At 36.8% G+C, this 27,770-nt stretch overlaps 1 protein-coding gene across 5 annotated transcripts in view; it reads right to left on the bottom strand.

Moving 5' to 3' along the window:
• The window catches only part of PTK2B (protein tyrosine kinase 2 beta), a 167,445-nt gene that overhangs the window by 33,538 nt on the left and 106,137 nt on the right, over positions 1-27,770 (bottom strand). For all 5 annotated transcript variants that reach the window (XM_012539814.3, XM_003757786.4, XM_012539817.3 and 2 more), the window contains 7 exons: positions 12,459-12,637; positions 11,096-11,183; positions 10,240-10,319; positions 3,084-3,146; positions 2,799-2,853; positions 2,241-2,381; positions 1,388-1,462 (listed from right to left, as the gene is read on the bottom strand). In XM_012539814.3, the coding sequence (XP_012395268.1) occupies positions 1,388-1,462; positions 2,241-2,381; positions 2,799-2,853; positions 3,084-3,146; positions 10,240-10,319; positions 11,096-11,183; positions 12,459-12,637 (681 nt within the window). The remainder of the gene's footprint in view (positions 1-1,387; positions 1,463-2,240; positions 2,382-2,798; positions 2,854-3,083; positions 3,147-10,239; positions 10,320-11,095; positions 11,184-12,458; positions 12,638-27,770) is intronic.

Below are 27,770 nucleotides of genomic sequence, written 5' to 3'. Positions count from 1 at the left end.
GGTGGTGACTCATCAAGTAGGAAACAGGAGAGCTCACCTTCTGGGATGCTCTCACAGACAATGTTTTGTCCCTGTATCCTGGCATTGAGCAGAGTATCTAACATGTAAAAGGTGCTCAAAAATCCTATCTGGACTGAAGTGAATTAAACTTTTCTCATGGCCATCTCCTGATGACTCTTCAGTATCCCTTATTTCTTTATACCACATCTTCCTTCATATCCTTCTATCTTATCTATCCTCCTTGTATCATATTTCTGTTCTTCCCTCCCTTTTCCATTTTGCCATCTAGAATCCTGTTCTATTATTAAGAAATTTTCCAATTTGTTATCCATTGTTGGTGGAGTGGTGAAATGATCCAACCATTCTGGAGAGCAAGCTGCAACTATGCCCCAACGGCATAATTGAGATCTGTTTCTCAGAACTACATTTTTTGGAAGGCAGCTGGATCGAAGTGACTTGCCAGGGTCACACAGCTAGTAAGTATCTGAGGCCACATTTGAATTCAAGCCCCTCTTGAGTAAAGGAAATAATAAAGGAGGGAAAAGGACCCACACGTGCAAAAATGTTTGTTGTTCCTCTTTTTGTGGTAATCAAGAACTGGAAGATAAGTAGATGACCCATCAATTGGAGAATGGTTGAATAAGTTGTGGTATATGAAGATAATGGAATATTATTGTTTTATTATAAATGATGAACAATCTGATTTTAGAAAGGCCTTGAAAATTTTACATGAACTAATGCTGAGCTAAACAAGTAGAACCAGGAATACATTGTATACAGTAACAGCAAGAATGTGCAATTATCAACTATGAAAGACTTGGTTCTTCTCAGTAGTTCAATGATCCAAAGCAATCCCAATAGACTTTGGACAGAAAATATCATCTGCATCCAGAAAAAGAACTATAGAGATTGAATGTAAATCAACACATGCTATATTCACTAGTTTTTTCTGGGTTTTTTTCCCCTCTCCCCTGGTTTTTCCCTTATGTTCTGATTTTCCTCTTCCAACATGATTCATAAAGCAATGTGTATTAAAAATCAATCAATCAAAAATCATACAAAAAAAGAAATTGTCTATAATATTAGACATATGTCCTTCCTTAAGAAACTATTTTTATAAATATCTGGTATTAAATTGTCTTTGTATATGCTGTTTTCAAGTGGTGTTAGGTTCTTTTTTTCTGTTTTTGAATCCTAAGTCCTAACACAATGTCTGACACCTAATAGTCAGCATTTATTAAATGTCTGTTGAATTCCCACCCTCCTTCTATGTTCTTGTAGAGAAGGAAATAATATAGAGGGAGTTCTGACTGCTACACCATAAATGGTATATGACAGACTTTCTTGTGGCTCCTTCGTCACATGTGCCTTATTACCCCTAGCCTACCTTTGCATCTTGACTTGTCAGCTGACGGATGCCCTTCGGTCCGATGACCAGGTCTACAGTAATATTCCACCCTTGCTGGAAAGAAAATAGAGAATGAATCATTGTATTCAATTCCTTCTAGATATACTTTAAGAATAAGCCTCCAATAAGATAAGAAAAAAAAACTTTCTTAAAATGAGTCAGCCATTGATTTTGTTTTGTCTTTGTACCCCCAATGCTGACACAAAGCAAGTCCTTAAGAAAAGCTTATTGAATTAAGTTGAATTCAATACCTCTATTGGCTTAGAATATAAATTCCTTAAATGTAGGAATTTTTTTCCTTTATATTCCCCTCATCCAGCTCTCTACATGACATATAGTAGGTGCTCAATAATACTTGATACTTGACTTGGTATAAGAGAATGGGGAACAAAGATTTCTTAGACCTTCAATGTTGATCTTGTTTTTCTTGAGTTCTGTTAGATTTCTATAGTCCTTTTCTTTCCTCAAGCAGAGACCCCATCCCATCTCTATACATACACACACACACACACACACACACACACACACACACACACTACCATCAAACAAAAAACAATAGAGAAAATCATAACTATCATAAGAGACTTGAAAAAATAGAAAGATTGAAAAGTCCCCTGAGTAAGTCAGATAAAATATCATATAACCTCATTTTACAATGGAAATAATAGTACCCTACTTTGGTAGATATGCTTCATCTGGATGCCCTGACCCTCAAGAATACCCAAAGCTGATTGTTGGTTTGTTTTTCTCTCTGCTGCCCTCATTGGGTTCAGATTGAGAAACATGGAATCTAGAACTTAAAGAGGTTGAAGAAAGTTGGAGATGGTATTACTATGAGTTCACAGCGATAGGTCTCCTGGTCAATGTTGGCAAATCCGGCAAGTGTGTTAAAAAATTTCCTGACACATTCCTCTTCCTTCAGTGAGGCGTACTGCTGAAAAGTTTGCTGGATCATTTTTCTGAACTGTTTGGGCTGTAGAGGAGAAGAAACATAAGAGTGGGGGGTGGGGAGGTGGACCCTATTGTAACTCTGCTCTTCATGATCCCCACCCTACCCCTTAGGCTACCTACCCATAGGCCAGATGAAGGAAGGACCATAGTATAAGCATGGGCAGAGAGGATGCCGTCCGCCCTCCTTCTATGGTCTTATGGAGAAGAACATAGTATAGGGGGAGCTCCGACTGCTACACTTTAAATGGTATCTGACAGACTTTCCTGTGGCCCCTCCCCTGTCACATGTGTTTTATTACCCTTAGTTTACAAATTTAAACATATGACATCACATAAAATCATAGCTGAGAACATTTTCTTTTTTCTATGGACCAGTCTGCCCCTAAATGCCCCCTCCAACTTTCCTTTCCCCTGCCAACTCCTTTCTTCTCCTCCTCACCTTCAGATTCTCCTGCATCTGCCTTGGGAAAAACAGGTCCAGCCCCACCTCCTTCCTAGAAAAAAAATCAACCAATGGCAATTCCTCTCAAACCCAAAGCTTCTTGACCAATCAGAAATAAATAGGAAGGCTGGGACTAAGGTCCCAATTAGTCCAGAAATGATTAGATCTCCCAATTTAATTCAACGAAATGGAATAAAAGTTATGGATCGGGGAATAGTAGAAGGGAAGAAAGAAAATGAAGAGACAAAATGGGGACAGTAGGGAAGGATTGTAGATACTTACTCCAAGAGCTCAAAGTTGGACTTCTTGTCAAGGGCATTGTGGGGCATATCTTTAAAGAATCTCCTGTAGAAAAAAAAGGAGTCAAAAATAAAATAGATAGTGGCTACTAGACGAGGGCACAGTAATTAAATTATTTGCAGTTATATATATTGGCTTAGCGGAATCCCAAACACCTGGGAAAACCCTGAATAAATAGTTACAGAGCTCCAAAAAAACCCTCCCCAGGGCCATTCCTAAAACTAGATCCTTTGCCTATAACACCAGGGTGCAAGACCCCTACTTTTTGTGACTAGATGTATAGATAGTAGCTCTAGGAGCCATTTGGCAGGGGAAGAAGAGGCATTTTTGTCATTTGGTGTGAATAAAGAGTTGAGATTCCTACACACACACACACACACACACACACACACACACACACACTTTTTTCTTCTTCCTATCACCAAGGAGAAGCAGGTAAATATATTCATATGTAACCAATGTGGGAATTTGTTTTGCTTGATAATAGTTGTTAGAAGCGCTTTGTTTTTATGTTTTTTTTTTTCCAAAGGTGGGTGGGCAGGAAATAAGAGGTAGCAATAGAAAAGAAGGGAGCAAAGAAAGAAAGGAGGATTGCAGGGGAGTCTTTTTTTTAACTTCAAAAAAAAAAAAAAAAAAACAGAAAAAAAGCCAGAAAGAGCAAAGACAAAAAGGATAGCTTTGAAAAACACAAGTTGAACTTATATACTTACAAAGAAAAGGAAGCTGTATATAATAGATACTTATAGCTTCATATACAATCTCCTTCTGATATATGAGTGTATGCAAATGTCCATTTTATTTAGTGTTTGTTAAATTCAGAATAAAAATCTAAATATAAGTAAAGATAAAAGCAGGTAAAATTCCCTCTTTTTCTTTCTCTTCCTCTCAACCCTCTTAGGCTTTATGTCTTCTGATGTTTCTTATTCTCTTCAAAGCTGATTTTACCTTCTGTGGGGGAGGGCACTTAGACTTTCACTTTGCTAGAGAGAGCCCCAGAACATATACCCACCTAGGCATATATACAGCCCTCAATATATTAAGGACCTCTAGGTCCTACCCAAAATTGGATTATCCCAGTGGACAGGGCTGTTCATTTCTGTGGAGAGAAGCCAAGGAAACAGCAGCTGATGATATAACCATGACCTTTCCTGGTCATATAACTCATCTAAGTAGCTGTCCCCATTTCCACCTGACAATTTTTATTTTAGAGACCAATGCCTGTAATCCCAGTAATATCCAGTAATTTCTGCTTTTCTGTGAGCCTCACATAGCTTCTTTTGCTATATTCACATGTAATTCAATAAAAAAAAAATTTCACATAAAAAAGGGAAATAGTGAAACCACAGTAGGAAGTTTGTCTGAGATGACAATCATCATGGACTCAGTATTAGAAGGAACTTTTGGAGTCCACCCTCTTACCCCAAAATAATTTCCTCTTTCGTATCTCTAATTGACAGTCATTCTCTGCTTGAATATTTCCATTGATGAAGTGCTCATTACCCCACAAAGCAGCCCTTGTTACTTTCACACAGCCCCAACTATTTGAAAGGTCTTTGTTATATTGGGCCAAAACAAGTTTCCCATTGGTCTGCTCATGGAACCAAATAGTATGGAACATATCCCGCTTCTACAGGACAGCCCTTCGATGTCATGCCATGACAATGCCATGACCTCCCCGCAGCTTGTCTTCTCCAGACTAAACATCTCCAGTTGCTTCTACTATTGTATTTAAATGGGGGGAAAATGGCAAAGTCAGAAGAGAGAATGAAATAGTGAATAACAGAGACTGAAAGACAGCCTAGATGGCTCCATGATGAAGTCAATAAGATCCGAGTTCAAATCTAGCCTCAGATATTCAGTAACTATATGATTCTGGGCAAGTTACTTTATACAATTTGTCTCAGCTTCTTCATCTATAAAATGAACTTGGAGAAGGGAGTGGCAAGCCATTTCAATATTTCTACCAAAAAAATCACAAACAGGATCATAAAGAGCAAGGTATGACTGAATCAACTGAACAACAATGGAAAATGGAGAAAAGACCAAAATAGAAAGACTCTTACGAACTTGCCCTTTTCTCTCTCCCCACCCTCCCACCTCAAGCCATTCTGTCTATAAGACTGGTGACTTTTTGATCTCTTAAAGACAGCTTTTGATGTTCATTTCAACTATATTTCACCTAGATAAAAAACATCGAATGGGTGAAGGCTGGAGGAAAGCAGAGCAGAGGAAGACAATGGCTGATGGGAACTTGGGGATGGGCAAAGACCCACTAATTATACCATTCTCAAATATTAATAACAGAGAAAAATGATCACAATAAAATGCTCAATTATAATTTTTCTATTAAAAATATGCTATCTTAAAAATAGCCATAAAACTATGAATGTAATTAAGGCATGACATTAATAAAAAGTATCATTTGACCTAAACTGCTTCCTTCTTCCTGATCTCTATTTGTCATCAATCACTATTCAAATCGGAGTACAAACTTACTCTGGCCTTCTTCTGAGGTGAAAGTTTTTCTGAGACTGTTCCCTAGCTATTTGGCAGTCAAATCCATGGACCATTTTCTCTAATCAGGGTAATTACTTGAATAACACATACTGTTGATTACCCATTCTTCCTCCATTAATTTTTTTCATTGAAATATGCCATTTATGTCTGTGTCCCAAAGAGATTATAAAAGAGGGGGAGGGAGAAAGGTTTGTAGCAGCCCTTTTAGTAGTGGCAAGGAACTGGAAACTAAGTGGATGCCCATCAGTTGGGAAATGGCTAAATAAGTTCCAGTATATGAATGTAGTGAAATATTGTTCTATAAGAAATGACAAGCAGGATGATTTCAGAAAAGATTAAAAAGACTTGCATGAACTGATAATAAATGAAGTGAAGAGAACATTGTACATGGTAACAAAAAGATTTTGTGATGATCAACTGTGGTGGATTTGGCTCTTTTCAACAATGAAATGATTCAAAGCAATTCCACTAGACTGGGGATGGAAAGTGCCATCCACATCCAGAAAAAGAACTACAGAGATTGAAAGTAGATCAAAGCATAGTATTTTCACATTTTGTTTTTGTTGCTTTTTGGGGTTTTTTTTCCTTTCTCTTGTTTTTTCCCTTTTTATGTGATTTTTCTGGTGCAGAATGACAATTAGAAGAATTGCACATGTTTAATTTACATTGGACTGCTTGCTCTCTTGAGGAGGGGGAGAAGGAAAAAAAATTGGAACTCAAAGTTTTGCAAAGGTGAATTTTAAAAACTATCTTTGCATGTATTTTGAAATAAAATACTCAAGATAAAATTTTAAAGTAATATTTCATATATTTATAGGATGAAAGAATGAATGAGAAGTATTTATTGTGAACCTATTTTAAGCCAAGCACCCTTCCATACTATTTCTAGGGATTTGTTTGTTTTAAAATTTTCAATATAGGTTTATATAAAGTATTTTACTCTCTTCATCTTTCCCTTTCCCCTCTCCCTAATCATCTAAATGCATTTTGAATTGTCAGAACTGAGTTTCTTTTTAAAATTTCATAACAGAATCATAGGATCTTGAGCTAAAAGAAGCCTCAAAGATCATCATCCAACTCTAATTCTAAAAAGGAGAAAACTCAGGCACAGAAAATTTTAACTTAAGGTCATAAATCAAGGAACTAAAAGAGCTGTGATATGAAACCAGGTCTCTCTGATTCCAAACTCTATCTTCTTTTTATTTTTTTTTTCATTAAAACTTTTTATTTACAAAGCATATGCATGGGTAATTTTTCCAACATTGACCCTTGCAAAACCTCTATCTTCTTTTAAAACTCTATCACATCCCAATGACTCCTTTGAGTTTCCTCATATTTGTTTATTTGAAGAAGCACTCCATATCCTACCCACCCATATATATATCTGGAGAATCACCTAAAATCAATCAAATCTCAACAGAGAAAAAGTCACATATAATAATAAAAGTGTAAATTTATCTCTGATATGATCCAAATAAAACTAATCACTCTGGAAACAGGAACTGATTAGTCATTGCTTTCAAGGTCTCTAAATCAACACATCCCTTGTGTACTTTCTAGTGAGTTTATTGTTTTGTTTACTCAGTTTATTTAATGTTTAAATTATATTTTAAAACTTGGACAAAGTCAATCTAATCATTAGAAAATGGAGAACTCAAGTTTGTGGATAGGAACTTCCAGTTTCAAATACTAACTTGTGGTCAGGGAGAAGAAAGAGAGAGGAACATGAAGACAAGAAAGAGAGAGGAACATGAAGACAAATTATATGCAATAATCACAAATGTATATATGCTTACATACATACATAATATACTTTTTTAAGATCAGCAATTGAAATTTTACTTGAAAAGAAAAAGGGGAAATTTCATAGATGATGAGCTAGTTAAATACAGTCAATATTTGTGATTATTGTTATTCCTGTTCAGTTGTTTCAGTCTCGCCTGATTCTTTGTGATCCCATTTGGGATCATCTTAGCAAATATGCTGAAGTAGATTACAATTTCCTTCTCTAGTTCATTTTGAAGAAACTGAGGCAAACAGGGTTAAGTGACTTACCCAGAGTCATACAGCTAATAAGTATCTGAGACTGGATTTGAACTCAGGTCTTCCTGATCCAAGTCTGGTGCTCTATCCACTGCATCATCTAGCTGCCCTGTGGACAATCCCTTTCACCTACCCCAGCACCTAATACAAATGGTTCATAATTAACTAAGCAAAGGCTAATATAAATTAGCTTAATCTCGCCTGAAAAAAAGATTTTACATAGGATTATAGACTTCAAAATTAGAAGAGGCTTTAAAGGTTGCCTAACCAAACTCCCTCTTTTTACAGATGCAAAAACGGAGGTCCAGAAACATTGAAAAACTCACCCAAGATTATATAATAATTGAATAATAAGGGGCAGAGAAGACGTCTGAACCTATGTAGTCTTCTAGGAACTAGTGTTAACATAACCCAGTAAGGTAGTTAATATCATGTTTCATTCATTCCAAGACAAAAAATACCTATAATGCAGTGGCTGTTGGGTTATTGTAAACTTTTCAAGTAATGGAGATGGAGGCAAGAGTTATAGGCCTGATATCAATCACTCAACCAATGGGTCGGAGAAATGGGTGAGGAAAATGGTATTAGAGTTAAGTTTTGCAAAAAGACATGGATAAAAGGCAGAAATGAGGAAGGGGAGCAGTTCAGGTATAGGGACAGTCAATGCAAAGGCATGGAGGCAAGAGGTGGAACATTGTAATACATAGGCTTGGACAGTATGGCCAATGTAGCTGGGGAGTAGAGTGTTTAGAGACTGATTGAGAGGATGCTGGTACTCTTTTTAGTAATACATTTTAGAAGGCAATGGATGGGGGAGGGAATAGGTACAGGGACGGAAGACACTGAATTCTGGTTTGGACTTGTTGAGTTTGAGACATCCATTTCAAAATGTCCAAATAGGCAGTTTGGAATGCAGAATTTAATTGAATTTAACAGAAAGACTGGGACTAGAAGTATAGATCTGGAAGTAATTTGCATAGAGATGATAAAAGAATCCATAGGATCTGAGGAGATCAGCAAGTGAAAAATAACAAAGAGAAAAGGGAAGATGACTTAACAATAGTTAGACAGTTAGACAGGTAGGAAGAACAAGAGAGGTGGATCACAAAACTACAGAAAGGAAAGAGCATGCTAGAGGAGAAGATAGTAATACAGTCAAATTGGCGAAGAGGTCAAGGAAGATTAATACCATCCATTAGATAGAAAAATTAAGAGATCACTGGCAATTTGGGAGAGTCTGTATCAATCTGTAGAAAGGGAGCTGACTTACTGATTATACTGCTTTATGGCTGGTTAGCTAAATGGGTACCATACTGAAGATATTCTAGGAGAAATGATGGGGAAGGCCAAACATACCATCCTTGGAGGACAAATGCCCTCTATCCTATATTCTTTGGGGCAAAAAGCCAGCAATCACTTCTTGGCATGCTGGAACAATTGAGGGGATCCTCTACTCTCCTCAACATTTATCCCTCTCTGGGGACTTCTGGAAAGTTCAAATCATCCACCAGTATGGAGTTGAAAATCTTGGATCTGAAGTCATAAGATATAAGTTGAAATCTAGCTCTACCACTTAGGACTTGTGCATCTTTAAGCAAAGCATTAACATTATCGGATTTTAATTTCCTTATCAGTAAAATAAGGATAAAAAAGGAGAAGGACTTTAAGGTCTCTTCCTGCTCTACTCTCATGGTCATCTTTAGGCATCCTGCGCTCTGTTTTATAGAACAAAAGCCAAAATTCTCTACTGACCCTCCAAGTCAGTAGGATAGTAAGGACTCCCAAGAATCTCCCCCAAATTTAGAATGGCCAGAGAGCTGAGTAGTTTTCCAATGCCACCCCCATTCTCTGACTCTTTTTGCAGCAGGCTGAGGTAACCTTGAATAAGGTATGTACTAACTTGGAAATGTAGCTAAGTAACAATGTTGTTCTGTCTCTGTCACCATGGAGGATAATGTCTAGACACAACTGGGTGTGAAGACAAAGGAGGACAACTGAATGGAGAGGCATTCAGACAGTGAATGAACAGCTAAGAATAGAATATCAGAGATCAGAGAATTCATCTAGTCCAACCCTTTCCATTGTGAAGGTGAGGATACTAAGATACAGAGAAGTGAAATTACCTGCCCAAGGTCTCTGAAGCACTTAATGGTCTTCTGCCCCTTTCCCCTGCCCCAGGCCAGGGATCGGTCTATTCCACCAGAGTGGAATTGTCCTGCTCAGAATAATTTATAAATGAGGCTAGAAAATTGGGTAGATAAGACAGGTTGATTGTAGGAAGCAAGACACTTTAAGGCTAGGTGCTAAGGAATAAACAAAGAAACTACAGCTAAATGTAGGAGGGAGGCAGGGAGAGTGAACAAAAAAACAATTCAATGTATACTATCAAGCAGCCAAGTCTTAGTACCCAAGTCTCAGATTTTCTACTACTTCTCTCTCCTGTTTCCTTTCTTTGGCTTTTGGAAAAAAGTCTAGATTAACTACATATAGGGAAACCAAGAAGAGATGGGCAGTCACTGTCCATGGTACCTGCCTCTCACCCAGATAATGTCCTAGTAAGAGAACAGAAGTCACATACCTGAGCTCCAGACAGCCCAGTTGGAGTGCCATGCCTTCACTGACCTTGCTTGCATAGCGTTGCATGTAGTCATTCCGAAGCTGTGGAGCAAAAAAATGGACATCAATCAATCAATGGGCATTTGTTAAATGTTAATATATATAATATACTAGGTACTGACTAGTATACCAAGACAAAAACAAACAGCCCTGTCAAAAAGGAATTTACATTCTATCAGAGGAGACAGGATATATATATACATAAATAAATGCAAACTATGATAAGGTATTGAGAGCATTAGTAGCTGGGAAGATCAAGAAAGGCTTCAAGTAAGATGGGGTACTTCAATTGAGCTTTAAAGAAAATAAGAAATTCTAAGCAGCAGAGAAGGAATGTGTTCCAAACATGGAAAACAGCCAATGGAAAGATGTGGAAATAGAATATGGACCCCAACACATAATCTCTTTCTCTTTACCCTCATTGAGAGCAAAATATTCAATCTTGGTTTTGGCACTGCCTTGTGATATACCCTAAAACAAAAAATTCTCTCTCCTAGGATCTCTTTTCTCTTCTTCAAGAGCTTAATCTTCCAGGCAACAAAGTTCCCCAGGAAAACAAAAGTGATAGTGATAACCTTGAATAAAGGGTTAAACTAGGGATATAGGTCAATGACAGCATGGAGGCTGCCTGGGAGCCAGCTCTAACATTTTAGGATTCCAACCTAGGCAGAGTAGGGAATCTGGAAAATAAGGCCAGGAATGCCCTTATAGAGTTGCCTGGAATAGTTCCCTGTAAATGCTGGCTTTTATTGGTTCCCCTCCCCCACCCCTGCTCCCAAAGAAAGAACAAATGAGATTCAGGATTTTAAAAGCCTCACCTGCTGGTAAAAGTAAAGCAATGTAGTTCTGTCTTCTTTCAGGGCCTCCATGAAGTCCTCTGGTAAGTAGCGGATCTGCAGGTCATACCTGAGGCAGGAAATTCAGAACCTCTGGTCTGGGCTAGGGCAGCTGGTGCCTGAAGGGGGTAAAGGGGCCAGCAGAGGAGGGGCAGAGGCAGACAAGCAGCCTGGCACTCATGGGTCCTCCTTGGGCTGTACGGGGCTTTCTTTGAACTCTTAACCAAAGCCTATTCCCTCCCATGGAGACAAAATAGGATGGTGAAAAGAGCTATGGAATCAACGGAATTTGGGTTCATAGCCCACTCTTCCACTTGCTACCTGTATGACTTTAGGCAAATCATTCATGTCTCTGGGCTTCAGTCTCCTCACCTATCAAGTGAGGAGGTCAGACTAGAGATCCCTTCCAGGGCTGGATTTATCACCCAGTGATGGTTCAGAAAGATGAGAATCACATAGTCAGAATCCCATATTCTGCTTTAGCACCTACCCTATTACATAGTGATTGCCTTTTTGACCACTTCAAATAATAATAATAATAATAATAACCAACATAAAGTAATTTAAAATTTTCAAATAACTTTTCACATTTCACCTCATTTGAGCTTTGCAACACTTCCATGAAATGGATGTATTAGAATTATTATCTCCACTTTACAGATGAACAAACCGAAACTCAGCAAGTTTAAGTGACTTATTCAGAGTCATGCACTTAATGTGTCTGAAATGCTAGCTATTATTAATCCATGTAAGCAAATTCCTTCTCTTGCTAGATGAGGAAAGTGAAGTCCAGATTGGTTGAGTGATTTGCCTAGGATTACAGAGGAAATCAATGGCAGAGCCAGGATCTGAACACAGGTCCAAACCCATTGGACCACCCTGCCTCTTTCTGATTTTGAAGTTAGGTCTATGGACCAGGAAGAATACTTCTAGACTAGGACTTCCCAAGCAGATCCTCTTTCTGTGGTGCATCTATTATCTCAGAGTCTCAGAGAAAGAATGGGGATGGTGGAGAATTCCCTAGACCTCCAGGCAGTCCACTCCAACACATTCTCTACTCTATTATTGTTTTGTCATTTTCAATCATGTCCAACTCTACACGATACCATTTGGATTTTTTTTGGCAGAGATACAGAGGAAATGGTTTGCCATTTCCTTTCCCAGTTCATGTTACAGATGAGGAAATTAAGATAAACAAGGTGAAATGAGTTGCTCAGGTTCACACAGCTAATAAAGATCTGAAGCCAGATTAGAACTCACAAAGATGAGTCTCCCTGACTCCAGGTGCACTATGGCACCACCCAGCTTCCCATGTCTATCCTAAGGATTTGCTTCTCTCTCCTACCTCCACTCAGCTTCGACGTGTAGACACTCATACTTCTCCTGCACCTCACCCACCGTCAGCTGAGGGTGCAGCCAGTGGATCTCATCGGATTTCATGTGTTTCAGTCTCAGGCCATAGCAGTCAGTCAGCTGGATGTTGGGCCCAATCCGCCCACTTAGCAGTATAGAGGTGATGATCTCCTAGAGAAGAGATGAGAGGGAGAATATGAGACTGAGGAAGAGAAAGCAAGAATACAGATTTTAGGGCTAAAGGAGAGGCCATCTAATCCACTGATCTCATTTTTCAGAAAAGGAAACTGAAGCTCCAGTGAGGTTAAGTGCTTATTCAATGTCACATGGGCTGAAGGCAGCAGAACCAAGATTTGAACAGAACCCCATGTCTATTTCCACTGTCCATAAGGGAGGGAACAGAAAAAAGATGAAATTTGGAGGTAAGAAAAGATGACATGGGAAGGAAGAAAAGAAAGGGATTCATTGATAAATTCCTGCAATGGATTTAAGTGAAAATGCCAAATTCTAATGTCTTCCTTCCATTAATTATCTCCAATTTTTCCTATACAGAACTTGTTTGGACATAGCTCCACTACTCCATGAGGGCAGGATATCGTTTTCTTTTCCTTGTATCCCCAGAATTTTGCACAGTACCTGACACAAAGAAGGTACTTAATAATTGTTAATTAATAACTTAATAACTGACTGACTGGGATACACTCCTGATTCACTTCTATCTGGAAGAATCCCTTGCTTCCTTCAAAACATAGCTCAGGAACCAAGTCTTGTATAAGATCTTTCAAGATGCTCTCAGTTGTTGTGTTCTTGTTTTCTTTCTCTTAAAATTACTTTATATTATTTTGCATATTTTACATATATACATATCCTTCACTGTATAATACTATATCCAGAGATGTGCTAGAGTCAGTTCAAACCAATTCCTATGATGAGACTGTTAAATTTTCAATATGTTACTATAGATCAGGACTTGATTTATTGTTTTGTTGACTGTTTAGATTTAAAAATTATGGAAGAAAAGGTTAATAATACAGATTAAACTTAAAAGTATATCTTGCTTTTCTGGAGAGCTGATAATTAAACATTTAAAGCACACCTTTTGCTATTGCCTCAATAGAAGGAAAATTCCTCGAAGGCACAGAGCTTGCTTGGTATTACTCGAGCACTTAGAACAAGGCCTAGTACATAGAAGTTACTAGATAAGTGATTATTGAACTGAGTTCAAAAAGTACATAGTAGGTTATTAAATTACCTTTTCCTCTTCTGAATGCCTATAATAACCAATAATAACTAACATATAACACTTTAAAGTTTACAAAATATATTTTCTCTCATTTGGTTTTATAACCAAATGAGATAGATATTATTTTTTAGAGATGAAGAAATTGAAGCTGAAATAGGATAAATGATTTGCTTGGGAGTCACACAGCTGTAGGTGACCAAGAAAAGATTTGAACTCAGATGTTCCTGACCCAAAGTTCAGCACTCTCTCTACTACACCATCTAACTGCCTATGATACTTTGTTTGCATCTCACGTTCTGTATTTTATCATTGATTTTTATAAATTTTATTACTTCACTTCCCCTACTAGATTGTGAGCTCCATTATGGAAAATCCTTATTCATTTTTGTATCCCTACAATGTATAGTACAATGCATTGCCCAAAAACTCATTTGTGTGTGTTGATGAATGAACATATTAAATGAATACAGACTAAAAGTGAAAAGTAATATGCCTTGGTGGAGATCAGGAATCTAATTCTTTGCCTAATTCCTTGCCTTAATTTAAATTTTCTGTAGCTAATTTTCCTCAATAATACCTGACATACATATGGCATTTTGGGGTTTAAAAAGTACTTGATAGATATTATTTGTTCTAAATTTCCCTTCAATCCCTTCAATGAGGTCTATTGTCCCTATTTTATAAATACATGCAGATAATATTGTGTTCATTTCATTATGCTCTGAAATATTATTGTCCCCTAAATGAGGTTCATAATTTTCCTAACCATCCATATAGGAAAAATCAAGTCCACGAAAAATAATGTTGTTCAGATTATGACAAGCAAATGCACAAACAACCTATAGAACCTATCCATATCCAGGGAGTTCCACATGCATGGAATGTTAGAAAAATAGATGGACAGAGCTAGATATACATACATATAACCATTTAGAAATATTATATGCATTACATATAGACATATGTGTGTATATACATGTGTGTAAACAACTTTATTCCTATATGTATACATATATACATATATGCAAATATATGAGACAGCTGGTGGTGCAATGGATAGAGCACCCTGTTTGGATAAGGAAGACATACTAATGAATTCAAATCTGACTTCAAAAACTTACTAGTTGTGTGAGCCTGGCAAGTTACTTAACCTTGTTTGCCTGTGTCCTCTTCTATTAAATGAACTGAAGAAGGAAATGGCACTCCAGTATTATAGCCAGAAAACTCCAGATAGGGTCATGAAGAGTCAGACATGATAAAAAATAACTCAATAGCAATAAAAATACATGCATGCCTGTGTGGATATATGGGATATATACATAGACATGTACATGTATATACATGAGTATAGATATATGCATAAATTATACATATACACATATAAACATACATCTATAAATCTATCTATCTTGAGCAGACATTGAAAATAGATAATGAATTTTCTTTTCCCATATACTGTTTCAAATCTAGCAAACCAGCAATACCTACAATATCAGCTATGAGAGGGGAACTATCAGTTTATCTGAAAAGGCCATTTGTCTGGTAGTTTGTATCACCACCTGATGGCCAACTCATATACTACACTCTCTTAATGATTCAAAGGATCCTAGCTTTTTAGTTGGAAGAGAGTTTAGAGATCATCAGCTAATTAGTTGATTGAATAATTAATTGACTGAAATGCTGCTTTTGTAGGGTTTGTAAAAAGGAGGAAAAGATCCAAGTTTGAAGTGTCACCTGAAACACCAACCAAGCATTTGTTGGACACACTGCTGTCAACAAGATAATCACAATTTATTTATATTTATATATTTATATGATATTTATATAGAATTTTAAAGTTTTCAAAGAATTTGCATATATTATCTCATTTGAGCCACCATATAAGCCTGTGAAGCAGTTTCTAGCAACTGTTGTGTTCTGTGTGATTTTGGGAAAGTCATTGAGACTTTGGGCCTCAGTTTCTTTGTCTGTAAAACTGAATAACAATAATACCTACCCTGTTGGGTTACTATGAATTTTTAAAAATTTCATATACCCTTATTATACATGATAAGCACTAGGGATATAAACAGAAAAGTCAAGTCAATCCCCAGCTCTCATGGAGCTCACATTTTAATGAGGGAGATAATATATTTAAGAGGTTTCATCTGCAACTCATATGATATATGTAAAGTCCTTATAAACTTTTAGGGCTGTATAAATGTTAGTTATTATGTCAAATGAGGAGATTGGACTGGATGGTTTATGAGGCCATAGGGAGTGCCCCTAGGTACAGTGTTGGACTTGACATTAGGATGATCTGAGTTTAAATCCTGCTTCAGACAGGCTGCTTCACAGAATATGAGAGTGAAAATCCAGAATTGCATTATGAAAATGGAAAGTAGTTCTCAACATTTCTGATATCTATCCTCTTGTCTCCATTCATATAGTCAGTATCTCATTTGAGTTCCCCATCATCTTTTGCCTGAATACTTCAGGAGCAATCTGATTCTAGACTCTCACCTCTTCAATTCATCCTTTATCAGTTACCACTAGACTTTTCTTAAAGTACAGGTCTGAGTGCATCACACTCTTGCCTAAAAATCTATTCCTAATCCAGTGCCCTACTTACTACACTATGCTTTGGAAGGTGCAAACAGGGAGAAGAAAGAGGAGGAAACAGAGGGGGGAAGAGAAAAAGGGAGGGGTAAGAAAGAAGAGGAAAGAGGTAAGAAAAAGAAGGGGGGGTAAGAGAAGGGAGAACACAGAGAGGGAGAGTGGGGAGAGGGAGGAGAAAAAGTCCAAAGAGGAGGCAAAGAGGAAGAAAAGAGAAGAGAGAGAGAGAAGGGGAGAGGAGGAAAAGGAAGAGAAGGGGAGAGGGAGAGAAGAAAGGAGGGAGGTAGGGAGAGCAAGAGATAAATAAACTAAAGAAAGCAGACTAACAATCAACAAATAGTTTAATAAGCCTCATCATTTTAAATTAGTGTCCTCCCACGGGGTGCCCTTAGGTGACATAGAATTCTGGTATAAAGAAGTATCTGCAGCATGTTTCTTTTTAATCAAGGGGAAAGGGGGAAAAACAAATAAACTCCTGACTGGGGAATGGGGATTTCAAAAAATCCATCAGGGGAGGAGGAGTGTTGGACAAACTTGGCAAGACTCAAGAAACATTCCTGGTACAGAGTGTTCAGACAGATAAGGGACAGACGTGGAAGTTGTAAACAGAGATGAAGCGAGAAACTGGAGGGCTGCTTATGGCTGAGTCAAAGAAATTGAGGAACAGAGTGGGGGGATGAAAGGTGGAGGTGGGTGCAAGACCCTTCTGTTGACCCAGAGCCTGGGGTTTAATGTTAATGAGATAAAGGGAAGCTGCCATTTTCTGAAGTAAAGCTCCTTCTGGACAGGCTCTGAGGAGTCTGTCTGGAATGGACAGGTGTGTGTGTGTGTGTGTGTGTGTGTGTGTGTGTGTGTGTAAGTAAGGGAGGCCTCGACCCTTTGGCACTAGAACCACAAGAAACCAGATGATTGCCTCTGAAAAAAAGCCATAAAATGAAGAGGAAGAGTATACAGGCAGGAGAATCAAACAGGGAAGCTGGGAAGGTGGGACAGGTCAAGGAGTCAGTCCTAACATAGAAGGCAAGACTCCTTGATTCCCAGCTCCCTTTCACTGCCTTCCTTCAGTTTAAAGGGAATCTCTTCTAGCTCCTTTTCTGGAGAGGATGATCCTTTCTCTGTACTTGAAATTTCCTTTGCTTCCAAAGGGGGAGAAGCAATGATAGAGTAGAAAGATTTGGAGTCAGAGGATGTGCTTTAATCCTAGCTTAGTTTTTTGTTTTTGTTTCCATCTGTAAAATGGGGTTGCAGCACAATGGAAAGAATGCTGAAGCAGAAGGACTGGATCCCACCTTTAACTTCATATTACCTTCATGATCTTAACTTTTCTCACTTTCATTTCCTCATTTGTAAAATTAAGGAGTTGAGCTAGAGGAGTCTCTGAAGTCCTTTCTAGCTATAATTCTATGATCTTACCATGTTTTACTATTTATTTCAAAGTGAAGGAAGGATAAGGAGGGAGATTGCCACTATGATTTCTTTGGTATTTCTTTGATATCTTCATGATGAAGAAACTTTCCTTGTCAATGCAGATAGGCACCCTCAATTTAGAGTCTTCCTAAGTTGCCTAGAATAGCGATATCAAACTCAAATAGAAATAGATCCCCACGGGCTGCATATTGACTTAGAAAACCACAAATTAACATTATCTATATTGTAGTGTATATTTTGTTAAATTTTCCCAATTACATTTTTAGTCTGGTTCAGACAGAACCAGGAGAATTTTTCTGGGTATAGGAGGAGAATTTTACTCCTCTGGCTAATTAAATGAGAAGTTAAATGCTTTGCCTAGGCTTTCATGGGCAGGTAGGTGGCTCAGTGGATAGAATGCTAGGTCTGGAATCAAGAAGACTCATTTTCCTAAGTTCAAGTCTGACTTCATACACTTACTAGCTATGTGATTCTGGACAAATTACTTTACTTTATTTGCCTTAGTTTTTTCATCTATAGATTGAGCTGAAGAAGTATCTGAACATACTATTTCAGTATCTTTGCCAAGAAAATCCAAATGGGGTCACAAAAAATCAGACAGGACTGAAAAAATGACTCAACAACAACAACATTCCAATGCCTGGAACAGTGTTTGGCACATAGCAGGTACTTAAGGATTATTGTTGGTTGATTAATGAAATCATAAATTAGAGCTAGAAAGAACCTTAAGATTTCCTAATCCAACCCTTTCATTTTTTACATGAGAAAATTGATTTTGAAAGGTGCTAAATAATTTGAGATACCAATGAGCTGAAGGATGAACATGGACCAGAATTTGTCTGTGAAATGGGTGATTAACTAGGCCCCAAAATGGGAAAATAATAAAACAAGACCAGAGGCTGATGGTGAGCCTGGGTACACCTGTTTCAACCATGGAGACTGAAAACAAAAAGATGATGCTAGGCTGTGCCAGTTGGAAATGGGATGAGATATACACAAAGATGTTTTAATTTTTAAAAAAACTATAAGTAAAATGAGAATAGGGAGAAGATTCAAGAGAAGAAGGCAAAGCTGGAATGAGTACCCAAACTCCCTTCTCTTCCAACTCCCGTCAACTTCTCTCCTTTAGTAACTGCAGCCAAAGAATATTTGGGTAGCCAATTATAGAGAAATCACTTTCTACTGCTGTGCTAAAATTGTTATGATTTGTTTAATTGTGTCTTTAGAAGTCAAACCTAGGCAAAGGGGGAAATATGAGGCATATGGCTGGCAAGGGAGGAAAACATGGTACCGGTTGGCATGTGGCACTACATATTCATATCATCTGCTAGCAAGAGGTCTAAGGGGAGTTTGTTTATAAAGTCTAAATTCCTCAATCTGGCTCTAAAGAACCTGAAAAATCTACCTATATACCTTTATTTCATACTACCCTTTTATGCCCAGCACCCCAGCCCAACCTGCCATTTCTAACATACAATTCCAAAGTTCACTTCTCTGTTTTTGTCCTGAGATGGAAAATGTTATAGGAGGTGGAGAGTCTGACTTGATGTCAGGAAGCTCTGACTTTCATGCCCTGCCTTTAAAACATAATGGCTGCATAGCCATAAAGGAAATTTGTTTAAGTTTTCAGTGGTCTAAACAACATTAAGAAATATATATTGTGTATAAGTTGCATACCTGCACCAAGGAAGGGAAGTTTCATAATGGAAGTATCTCACAATGAAGAAAATAACAACAATAAAAACAATTTGGTGTCCTTTGCCTAAAGTGCTCTTACATCTCTCACTATCTATTGAAACAGATTGGTTTTTGTTGTTGTTGTTGTTTTTTTTGTTTGTTTGTTTGTTTTTGAAACAGATTGTTAAGCCTTCAAGGTGTGGTTCAAAAACATTTCTTCCCAGTTTTCCAAACTATTCTTCCTGTTCAGTCAGAAGTAATCTTATTGCATTTTATACCTCTTTTAAAAGCAATTATCACATACTCTTGAAATTGGAAGTCATTACAAGGATGGGATGAAAGTCCTAGATCCCTATTACAAAAACTAATTCTTCCTAAATCCCAAATTCCTGCCCAACTCTTTACTTCTTAATCTGACAAACATTTATGGACAATGCACTGTACTGGATACTAGATGCTAGGAATACAAAGATAAAAGAAGATGATTAAGAGTCTCTAAGCTCCTTGTACTTCATTCAGTTCTGTTTAATACCCCAACCACTGTAGGCAGTAATCACTGATTGAATGATTCCATGGAAGATTTAAAACGTCTGTATCTCTGTACTTTTGTCTAGATGGTTGCCTAAATAAGAGGCAAAACATGTAGCTCCCACATACCCACTCCACCAAAAACCCAAATTCCTGCTAGACAAAATAAAAAACCCAAAGTAAAATTATATTAAGTGGATTCTTCCACCTCAGAAATACACAAAAAAGACATTTAGAAGTGCATGGGCAATAGTAAAGAGTCATGCCAGAAAATCCTGTTCTAGTACTAATACAGGCAATCTGGCAGCCTCCTAGGATCAGAAATACATGTAGTCTGCAAGGCTCTTTGTCCAGAGATAGCAAGAATGAAGGCTCCCCCAAAAAGACCCAGAGAAATGAGAGAGATCTATCATAATCAGAAAGGCCAAGGAAAGGAACAAAAATACAACAGCAATGATCTTTATACACGCTGCCCTGAAGATGTATCACTATATATTTCAAAGCTGTAGGGTGGGATTTGACCCCAGAAGGAGGAGATCAGCACAGTGATCTAAAGGACCTAGGGTAAGGCCAAACAGGGCCAGCCACTCTTCCTCCAAAGTGTAGCATGGGGCAGAATTGGGGCCTAGCACAAAACTTCAATTCAGGAACTGAAACTGCAGAGATGTATAAATCAAATTAAATTCTGACTAATAAAAAGAATTATTGTAGATACAGAGATTCCATCCAGAAGAAGTAACTCCATAACAATGATAAGAAGTGACCCAAATGAAAAAAAAAACTATTTTCCCTAAAGAAATGAATACCTGCATAAAATGAAGCAAGAGATTTTTAAAAATGAAATAAAAACTCAAAAGGAAAGAACTGGAAGGAGAATTAAATGATAAAATAAGATGGAAGAATTTGTCCAAGTAATGGACCCTATGAATAAGAACTAGAATAGACAAAAAAAATCAATGACTCCATGACAGCAAAAAAAAAAAAAAAAAAAAAAATTAGAGAAAAAAATCAAAAGCTATGAGATATCTGATTTTAAAAAATTAACCTGGAAAATAGATCAGAGGGAAATAATTCAAGAATCATTAGATTTTGTTATTGAGATTCTTCTCTCATCTGAAGCTTCCCTTATTTTCTGCTTCTCCTGTAATTCATTTATGCAATATTTCATATCATGGTTATTTCTTCATCTCATTCCCCCATCACACTGTGATGTGCCTTCCCTAAAGCAGAAGTCTAAATTTGTATCTCCCCTGAGATACAGTTCTGAGCAAAAAAAAAAAAAAAAAAAAGTATTAATAAAAGTTGATAGAATAGATAATTAAACAAAACATCATTGGATTCTCTAAAAACCATATTTAAAAAATAATCTGAGCCCTATATGTCAAGAAGTCATAAATAAAAACTTCCCAGATCTATTAGAATCTATTAGAGGGAAAACTAAAAATAGAAACAATCTCCTAATCACCTTCTAAGGGACGGGGAAGCTCTAAGGAAAAGTCCCAAGAATGTCATAGTGAAAATAAGAACACTTTGATGTAAAAAAAAAATCAAATATCTAGAAAAAAATTGTTCAAATACCAAAGAATGATAGTCATTATCACATAAGACCAAGCAGTTTCTCTTATAAATGAGAGGAGATTTTGGATTGCAATATTCCAAAAAAGAAAAGAGAACTTTCAGTATTTCTGATGACTAGACCAAAACTGAGTAAGAAATTTGAAGAGTCTAGATAAATCCAGAAAGGTAAATATAATGGAGCAATTGTAGAGTATTGAATGATGTAGTTCTAAAATCCTAATAGGGAAAGAAAAAATAAGTATCCCTTCAGAATATTAAAGTTTTCAAAAGATATTGTGGGAATTAAAAAAGAAAAACAGAGGACATAGAGAGAAGATTGTTTTTATTTTGAGACTATGAAGAGGGAAATGAAAGGAAAAGAGGAAGAAGGCAGTCGAGTTTGCTATTTCTCATCACTAAAGTACATAAAAAGAGTATAATTGAAAGAAATAGACATCAGGCAAATCTTATTCTTATATGAAATAAAAAAAGGGGAATTAAACATACATAGTCATCTTGGTATAGTCACAGCTTGGTATTGAAATACATCAAATTAACTGTTTAGTCAAGTAGACAGAGATGGGAAGGGGAATAGAGATTAAACAAGAGAATAATACAAGGGAAGAAATAGTCACAAGTAAAACAAATTTCCTAATTTTAATTAATTAATTAGGAAAAAGGGGAAGCAAATAACTAGAATCTGGGAAGGTGTTTTAGGTAATTGCTGAAGAAATAGTGGCATATGAATATATTGGAATATTATTGAGCAATATAAAAGATTATTTCAGAGATTCCTGGAGAGTATGAACAGATACAGAGTGAACTGTAGGAAAGTTATAAAAGAACAACAGTATGAAGAAAAATATTTTTGAAAGATTGAAAAACTTTGATCAAAGCAATAACTACCCATGTATCCATAATAAAGCATGTTACCTATCTCCTGACTGAAAGATGATGGGTACAAGCAACAGGAGAAGACAGATATTTTTTGAAATGGGCATATGTGGAGAAGAGGAGAAAAACAGAGAGAAGAGGAAAAAGAGAGAGAAAGGAGGAGGAGAGGAAGAAGAAGAGAAGGAAGGAGGGAGGGAGGGAGGGAGAGAGAGAGAGAGAGAGAGAGAGAGAGAGAGAGAGAGAGAGAGAGAAAGAGAAAGAAGTACTTTTAAAATTCACAGAAGGGAACAGAAAGAAGTTTAGATGACAGTTTTGAAAGTAATGGGGACTTATTATGGTCTTAAAAAAAAAAAAAGCAAGCCTAGAAAGATGTTGTATGTAAGGATCACAGATTTCAATCTGAGGAACTTGAAGTACACTTGAGAATTTAAGATTAAGGGGATTACCCACAGTCACAAAGTGACAAAATGTCAAATCTCAATTCAGTTTCAGGTTTCCCCCAACTCTAAGTCTAAGTCTACTGTTCTTTCCAATAAACCACAATGCTTTCCAAACATAAGATGTGTTCCTTAACCTCCTAAAGGGCAAGTTAAGAATCTATTTAGGGAACCAAGACAATTCCAAGCCCCTTCACAATAGTAACTTTCAGTGGATTTGATTAAGTAAAACAGAACCTTCACAGACACATCCTGCTCCTTGCACAATAAGATTATGTTCTTATCTTGAATCCATATGGAAAATTCAAATCCTTGTGAGTGACAGAATCATGTGTGGTACAAGAGGTACAAATTACCTTTTAGGGAGTAACCTGGCAAAAGTCCCCTCCCCAAAACTCTGGAAAATCACTCCTACCAATGTCCTGAAACACTGATGCCAATTACCATTTATAGCACACCAGCTTGCAAAAGGAAATTTTATTAAAAACATCTTCATTCTTGCCCCCCATCCCACTTGCTCCTTCTTTGATCACATAAACACAAACACACATACACACTTTCATCATTCTAAGGGAAACATACTTTGTCTGATCTTGCTGTTCCCTTTAACAGACCAACTTTCCCAACCAGTGGTCTGTTCCCCAGGTCCATTACTGCACAATCTGTTTTCTTCTTACATATCTGAAACCTTTCTTCTATCCTCACTGCTCTTCTATAACTGTTCTTTCTAAGACACGAAAAAGCATAAAATGACCAAGTCCCAGTTCCCTCAAACTATAGGTCTCAGCAGCATTTAACTGAAGTACCAATACATTTACAATGATGTTATAGAATTGTGGATTGTGGAATTAATACTGCTTCCAAAGAGCTACAGTTGAGGATCAATCAAAGGATAATTGCATCGTAAGTATCCCAGGGGAGCAGGGTGCAATACACAACACTATTCTCAACTTGGAACTCTTCTCCTTTGTTTTCTGTGATACTTCTTTTCCTTGTTGTTTTACCTTTGTGACTGCTTCTTCTCTAACTTTTTTTTATGCTTTAATTTCCTCCTATGCCTAAAATTAGGAAATATCCCAAAGTTTAGTCCTCATCTTTTTGTTTTTCCTATACTCCGACACTTGGAAAACTCATCTACTATACTTCTCATCTGAACTCTAGGCCCATATTTCCAATTCCACCATCAAAATTTAACTTACCCTCTTCCCCAAACCATCTCTCCAGTCCCTAAAACTGTTGTAACTTTCTCATTCACCCAAGCCTAGAATATCAACCATTTCTCAGTTCTCCCATTCCCTTATCTTCTTGTAGCCAATGAAAAATGACACCTGTAGAGTCTTATTTCAAAACTTCCTTCACACAATGTTATAGAACCAAAGATTTAGAGCCAGAAGAGACCTTAGAAGTCATCTATCTAGTTCAACCTTCTTATTTTTACACTCAGAATTTAAGTGTCTTGCCCAGAGAGTTGCTCAGGCCAAATTAGCCTGCTTACTGTTCCTCAAACCTGCTATTCCATTCTCAAATATGCTATGTCCCCTCCTGGAAAGCACCCCATCAGCACTTTATATCAAAGAATCCCTATTTCATTTAAATCTTAGCTCAAATGCTATTTCACATGAGAAGCATTATTATTTCTGTTCTTTCCCACCCCAAACAATGATGTTCTCCCAAAAATTACTTTGTATTTCTTTTGTATATATTATGTATGTGTGTTATACATGCTAATTCCCCTAAAAGAATGTAAGTTCCTTGAAGGCAGGGACTGTTTCACTTTTGACTTGTATATCCAGCTCCTAGTACAGTGTCTAAGATATAGTGGGTGCTTTTTTTCCATTATTATAACTTTTTATTGACAAAACCCATGCCTGGGTAATTTTTTACAATATTATCCCTTGCACTCACTTCTGTTCTGACTTTTCCCCTCCCTCCCTCCATCTCCTCCCCCAGATAGCAAGCAGTCCTAAACATGTTAAATATGTCACAATGATATAAGTGGGTGCTTTAAGCCATTCTCCAATTGATAAATTGTCAAAGGATATGAACAGACAATTTTCAGATGAAGAAAATGAAACTATTTGTAACCACATGAAACAGTGCTCCAAATCACTATTGATCAGAGAAATGCAAATTAAGACAACTCTAAGATACCACTACACAGCTGTCAGATTGGCTAAGACGATAGAAAATGAACAATTTTGGAGGGGATGTGGGAAAACTGTGACTCTGATACATTGTTGGTGGAATTGTGAACGGATTCAACCATTCTGGAGAGCAGTTTGGAACTATGCTCAAAAAGTAATCAAACTGTGTTTCTACTGGGTTACATTCCAAGGAGGAAAAGGGCCCCACATGTACATAAATGTTTGTGGCAGCCCTTTTTGTAGTAACAAGAAACTGGAAAGTGAGTAGATGCCCATCAATTGGAGAATGGCTGAATAAATTATGATATATGAATGTTATGGAATATTATTGTTCTGAAGAAATGACCAGCAGGATGATTTCAGAAAGGCCTGGAGATACTTTACATGAACTGATGCTAAGTGATATGAACAGAACCAGGAGATCATTATACATGGCAACAACAAGACTATACGACAATCAATTCTGATGGACGTGGTTCTGCTTAACAATGAGATGATTCAAACCAGCTCCACTTGTTCAGTGATGAAGAGAGCCATCTACACCCAGAGAGAGGACCGTGGGAACTTTGTGTGGACCACAACATAGCATTCTCACCCTCTCTATTGTTATTTGCTTACACTTTGTTTTCTTTCTGTTTTTTTCTTCCTTCTTGATCTGATTTTTGTTGTGCAACAAGATAACTGTACAAATATATATACATATATTGGATTTAACATATATTTCAACATATTTAACATGTATTGGACTACCTGCCAGATAGAGGAGGGGATGGGGGGAAGGAGGGGAAAATTTGGAACAAAAGGTTTTGCAAGGGTCAGTGCTGAAAAATTACCCATGCATATATAAATGAAAAGCTTTAATAAAAAATAAAAAGATATAGTGGGTAATTTATTATATTTAATAAATCATTATCTCTGAGTTCTTCCCTCCTCCAATTTATTAAATCTAATAAGGCACCCACTATATCTAAATATAGGTGCTTAGTAAAGCATCTGTTGATTGATAGATGACTGACAGAATCAGGATTGAATCGAGGTCCCTTGATGCTGAATCCTTCTCTCTTTTCACACATCTTTCCTTTTTTTCTCTGCTACCACCACTTCAGTTCAGGCTACAGAACTTTATAGCAGAAATTTTGCTTTCTAACTAAACTCCCACCCTCCCACCTGCAATCCATCCTGAATACCATAGCCTGATTAATATCCCCAAAATAACAATTTCATCATATTTTTTCCTGCCAAAAATTTTCAGCTCTCCAAGTACTTTTAAAATAAAGCCAAACTCTGTAGCCTTGTATTCAAGATTCTTTGCAATTGTACCTTCCCAGTTTCGTATCTTACTATTCTCTATACAGTCTGCTCCAGACAGACTGATTGATTCAATATCCTCACCACCACCACCACCACCACCACTACTACCAATGCTATGTACATTCTTACCTCTGCAAATTTAGCATCCTGTTTCTCTGCCTACAATACCTTCTGTGCCCTCAGCAACATTAGGAAAGTTGAAAATTGTTTTACTGATGATTTTGTCCTTTCTTATAGTGTTGTTAATTCTCAATGACACCCCTTTTCATTCCTTTCAACAGAATCCTTAAAGTCTTATAACAAAACCAAGCAAAACAAACCAACATATTGTCTATGTCTGACAATTATACTTCACTCTATAACCATAGTCTACTATCTTTCTACTGAAAAGGAGACATACTTCACTGTCCATCCTTATTAGTCAAGATTGGTTGCTATTTTAAGAAACAGTTTCCCCCTCAAACAGTCTTTATGGATAATGGCCAAAGCAGCAGGATTTGGGCAAGTGGGATTTAGTTTTCTACTGGTAATGCAATAATGAATTTTAAGCTTTTTTTCCCCCAGTTTTAGGATCAAAGACCTGAAAGATTAGAAAATGGCCTCAACTATTAATAAACAGAAACCAAGATGCAAAAAAGGGGAAAAGTAGCTAAAACAATGGGGAATATCTCACCAGAACTGCTGAATATTTGAAACATGAATATTTAATTTCTATTTAAGAAATTATCATTTTGATATGGCTCTTTTCAACACTGGATTGAGGCCAGTTCCAATGATCTTGTGATGAAGAGAGTCATCTACATCCAGAGAGAGGACTGTGGGTCATAACATAGTATTTTCATTCTTTTTGTTGTTTGCTTGCATTTTGTTTTCTTTCTCATTTTTCCCCTTTTTGATCTGATTTTTCTTGTGCCGCATAATTGTATAAATATGTATACATATATTAGATTTAATTATGTTTTTAACATGTTTAACATACTGGGTTACTTGCCATCTAAAGGAGGGGATGGGGAGAAAGAGAGGGAAAAATTTGGAACACAAGGATCAATGCTGAAAAATTATCCATGCATATGTTTTGAAAATAAAAAACTGTAATAAAAATAAAATATAAAATAAAATAAAAATTCAACATAAAAAAAGAAATTGTCATCTTGAACCTTATCATGACTAATAAGTTAATCATCCCCTTTTATGTTTTTTTTACTGAAATAATCAGAACATTGATGTTTTTCAATCTTTTTGATTATGACCATGGTGTGGATTATTTTCTAGATTCTGCTGACTCTACACTACATTAATTCATATATTTTCCAAAGCTTCTCTTAATTCTTTGTATGTCATTTCTTACAGTTCATTAACATTCAATTATATTCATGTACCACAGTTTGTTTAGCTATAAGAACTTTCCAGTTGATGGCATTCTCTTTGTTTCCATTTTTTTCTGCCAAAATGTCAACTAAAATCTTTGTCTCTGTTTTTGATGTACTCTG

The sequence above is a fragment of the Sarcophilus harrisii genome, chromosome 2 (assembly GCF_902635505.1).
Source record: "Sarcophilus harrisii chromosome 2, mSarHar1.11, whole genome shotgun sequence".
Lineage (NCBI taxonomy): Eukaryota > Metazoa > Chordata > Mammalia > Dasyuromorphia > Dasyuridae > Sarcophilus > Sarcophilus harrisii.
Note: the sequence above shows the minus strand (reverse complement) of the source record. Positions and strands in the feature narration are given on the sequence as shown.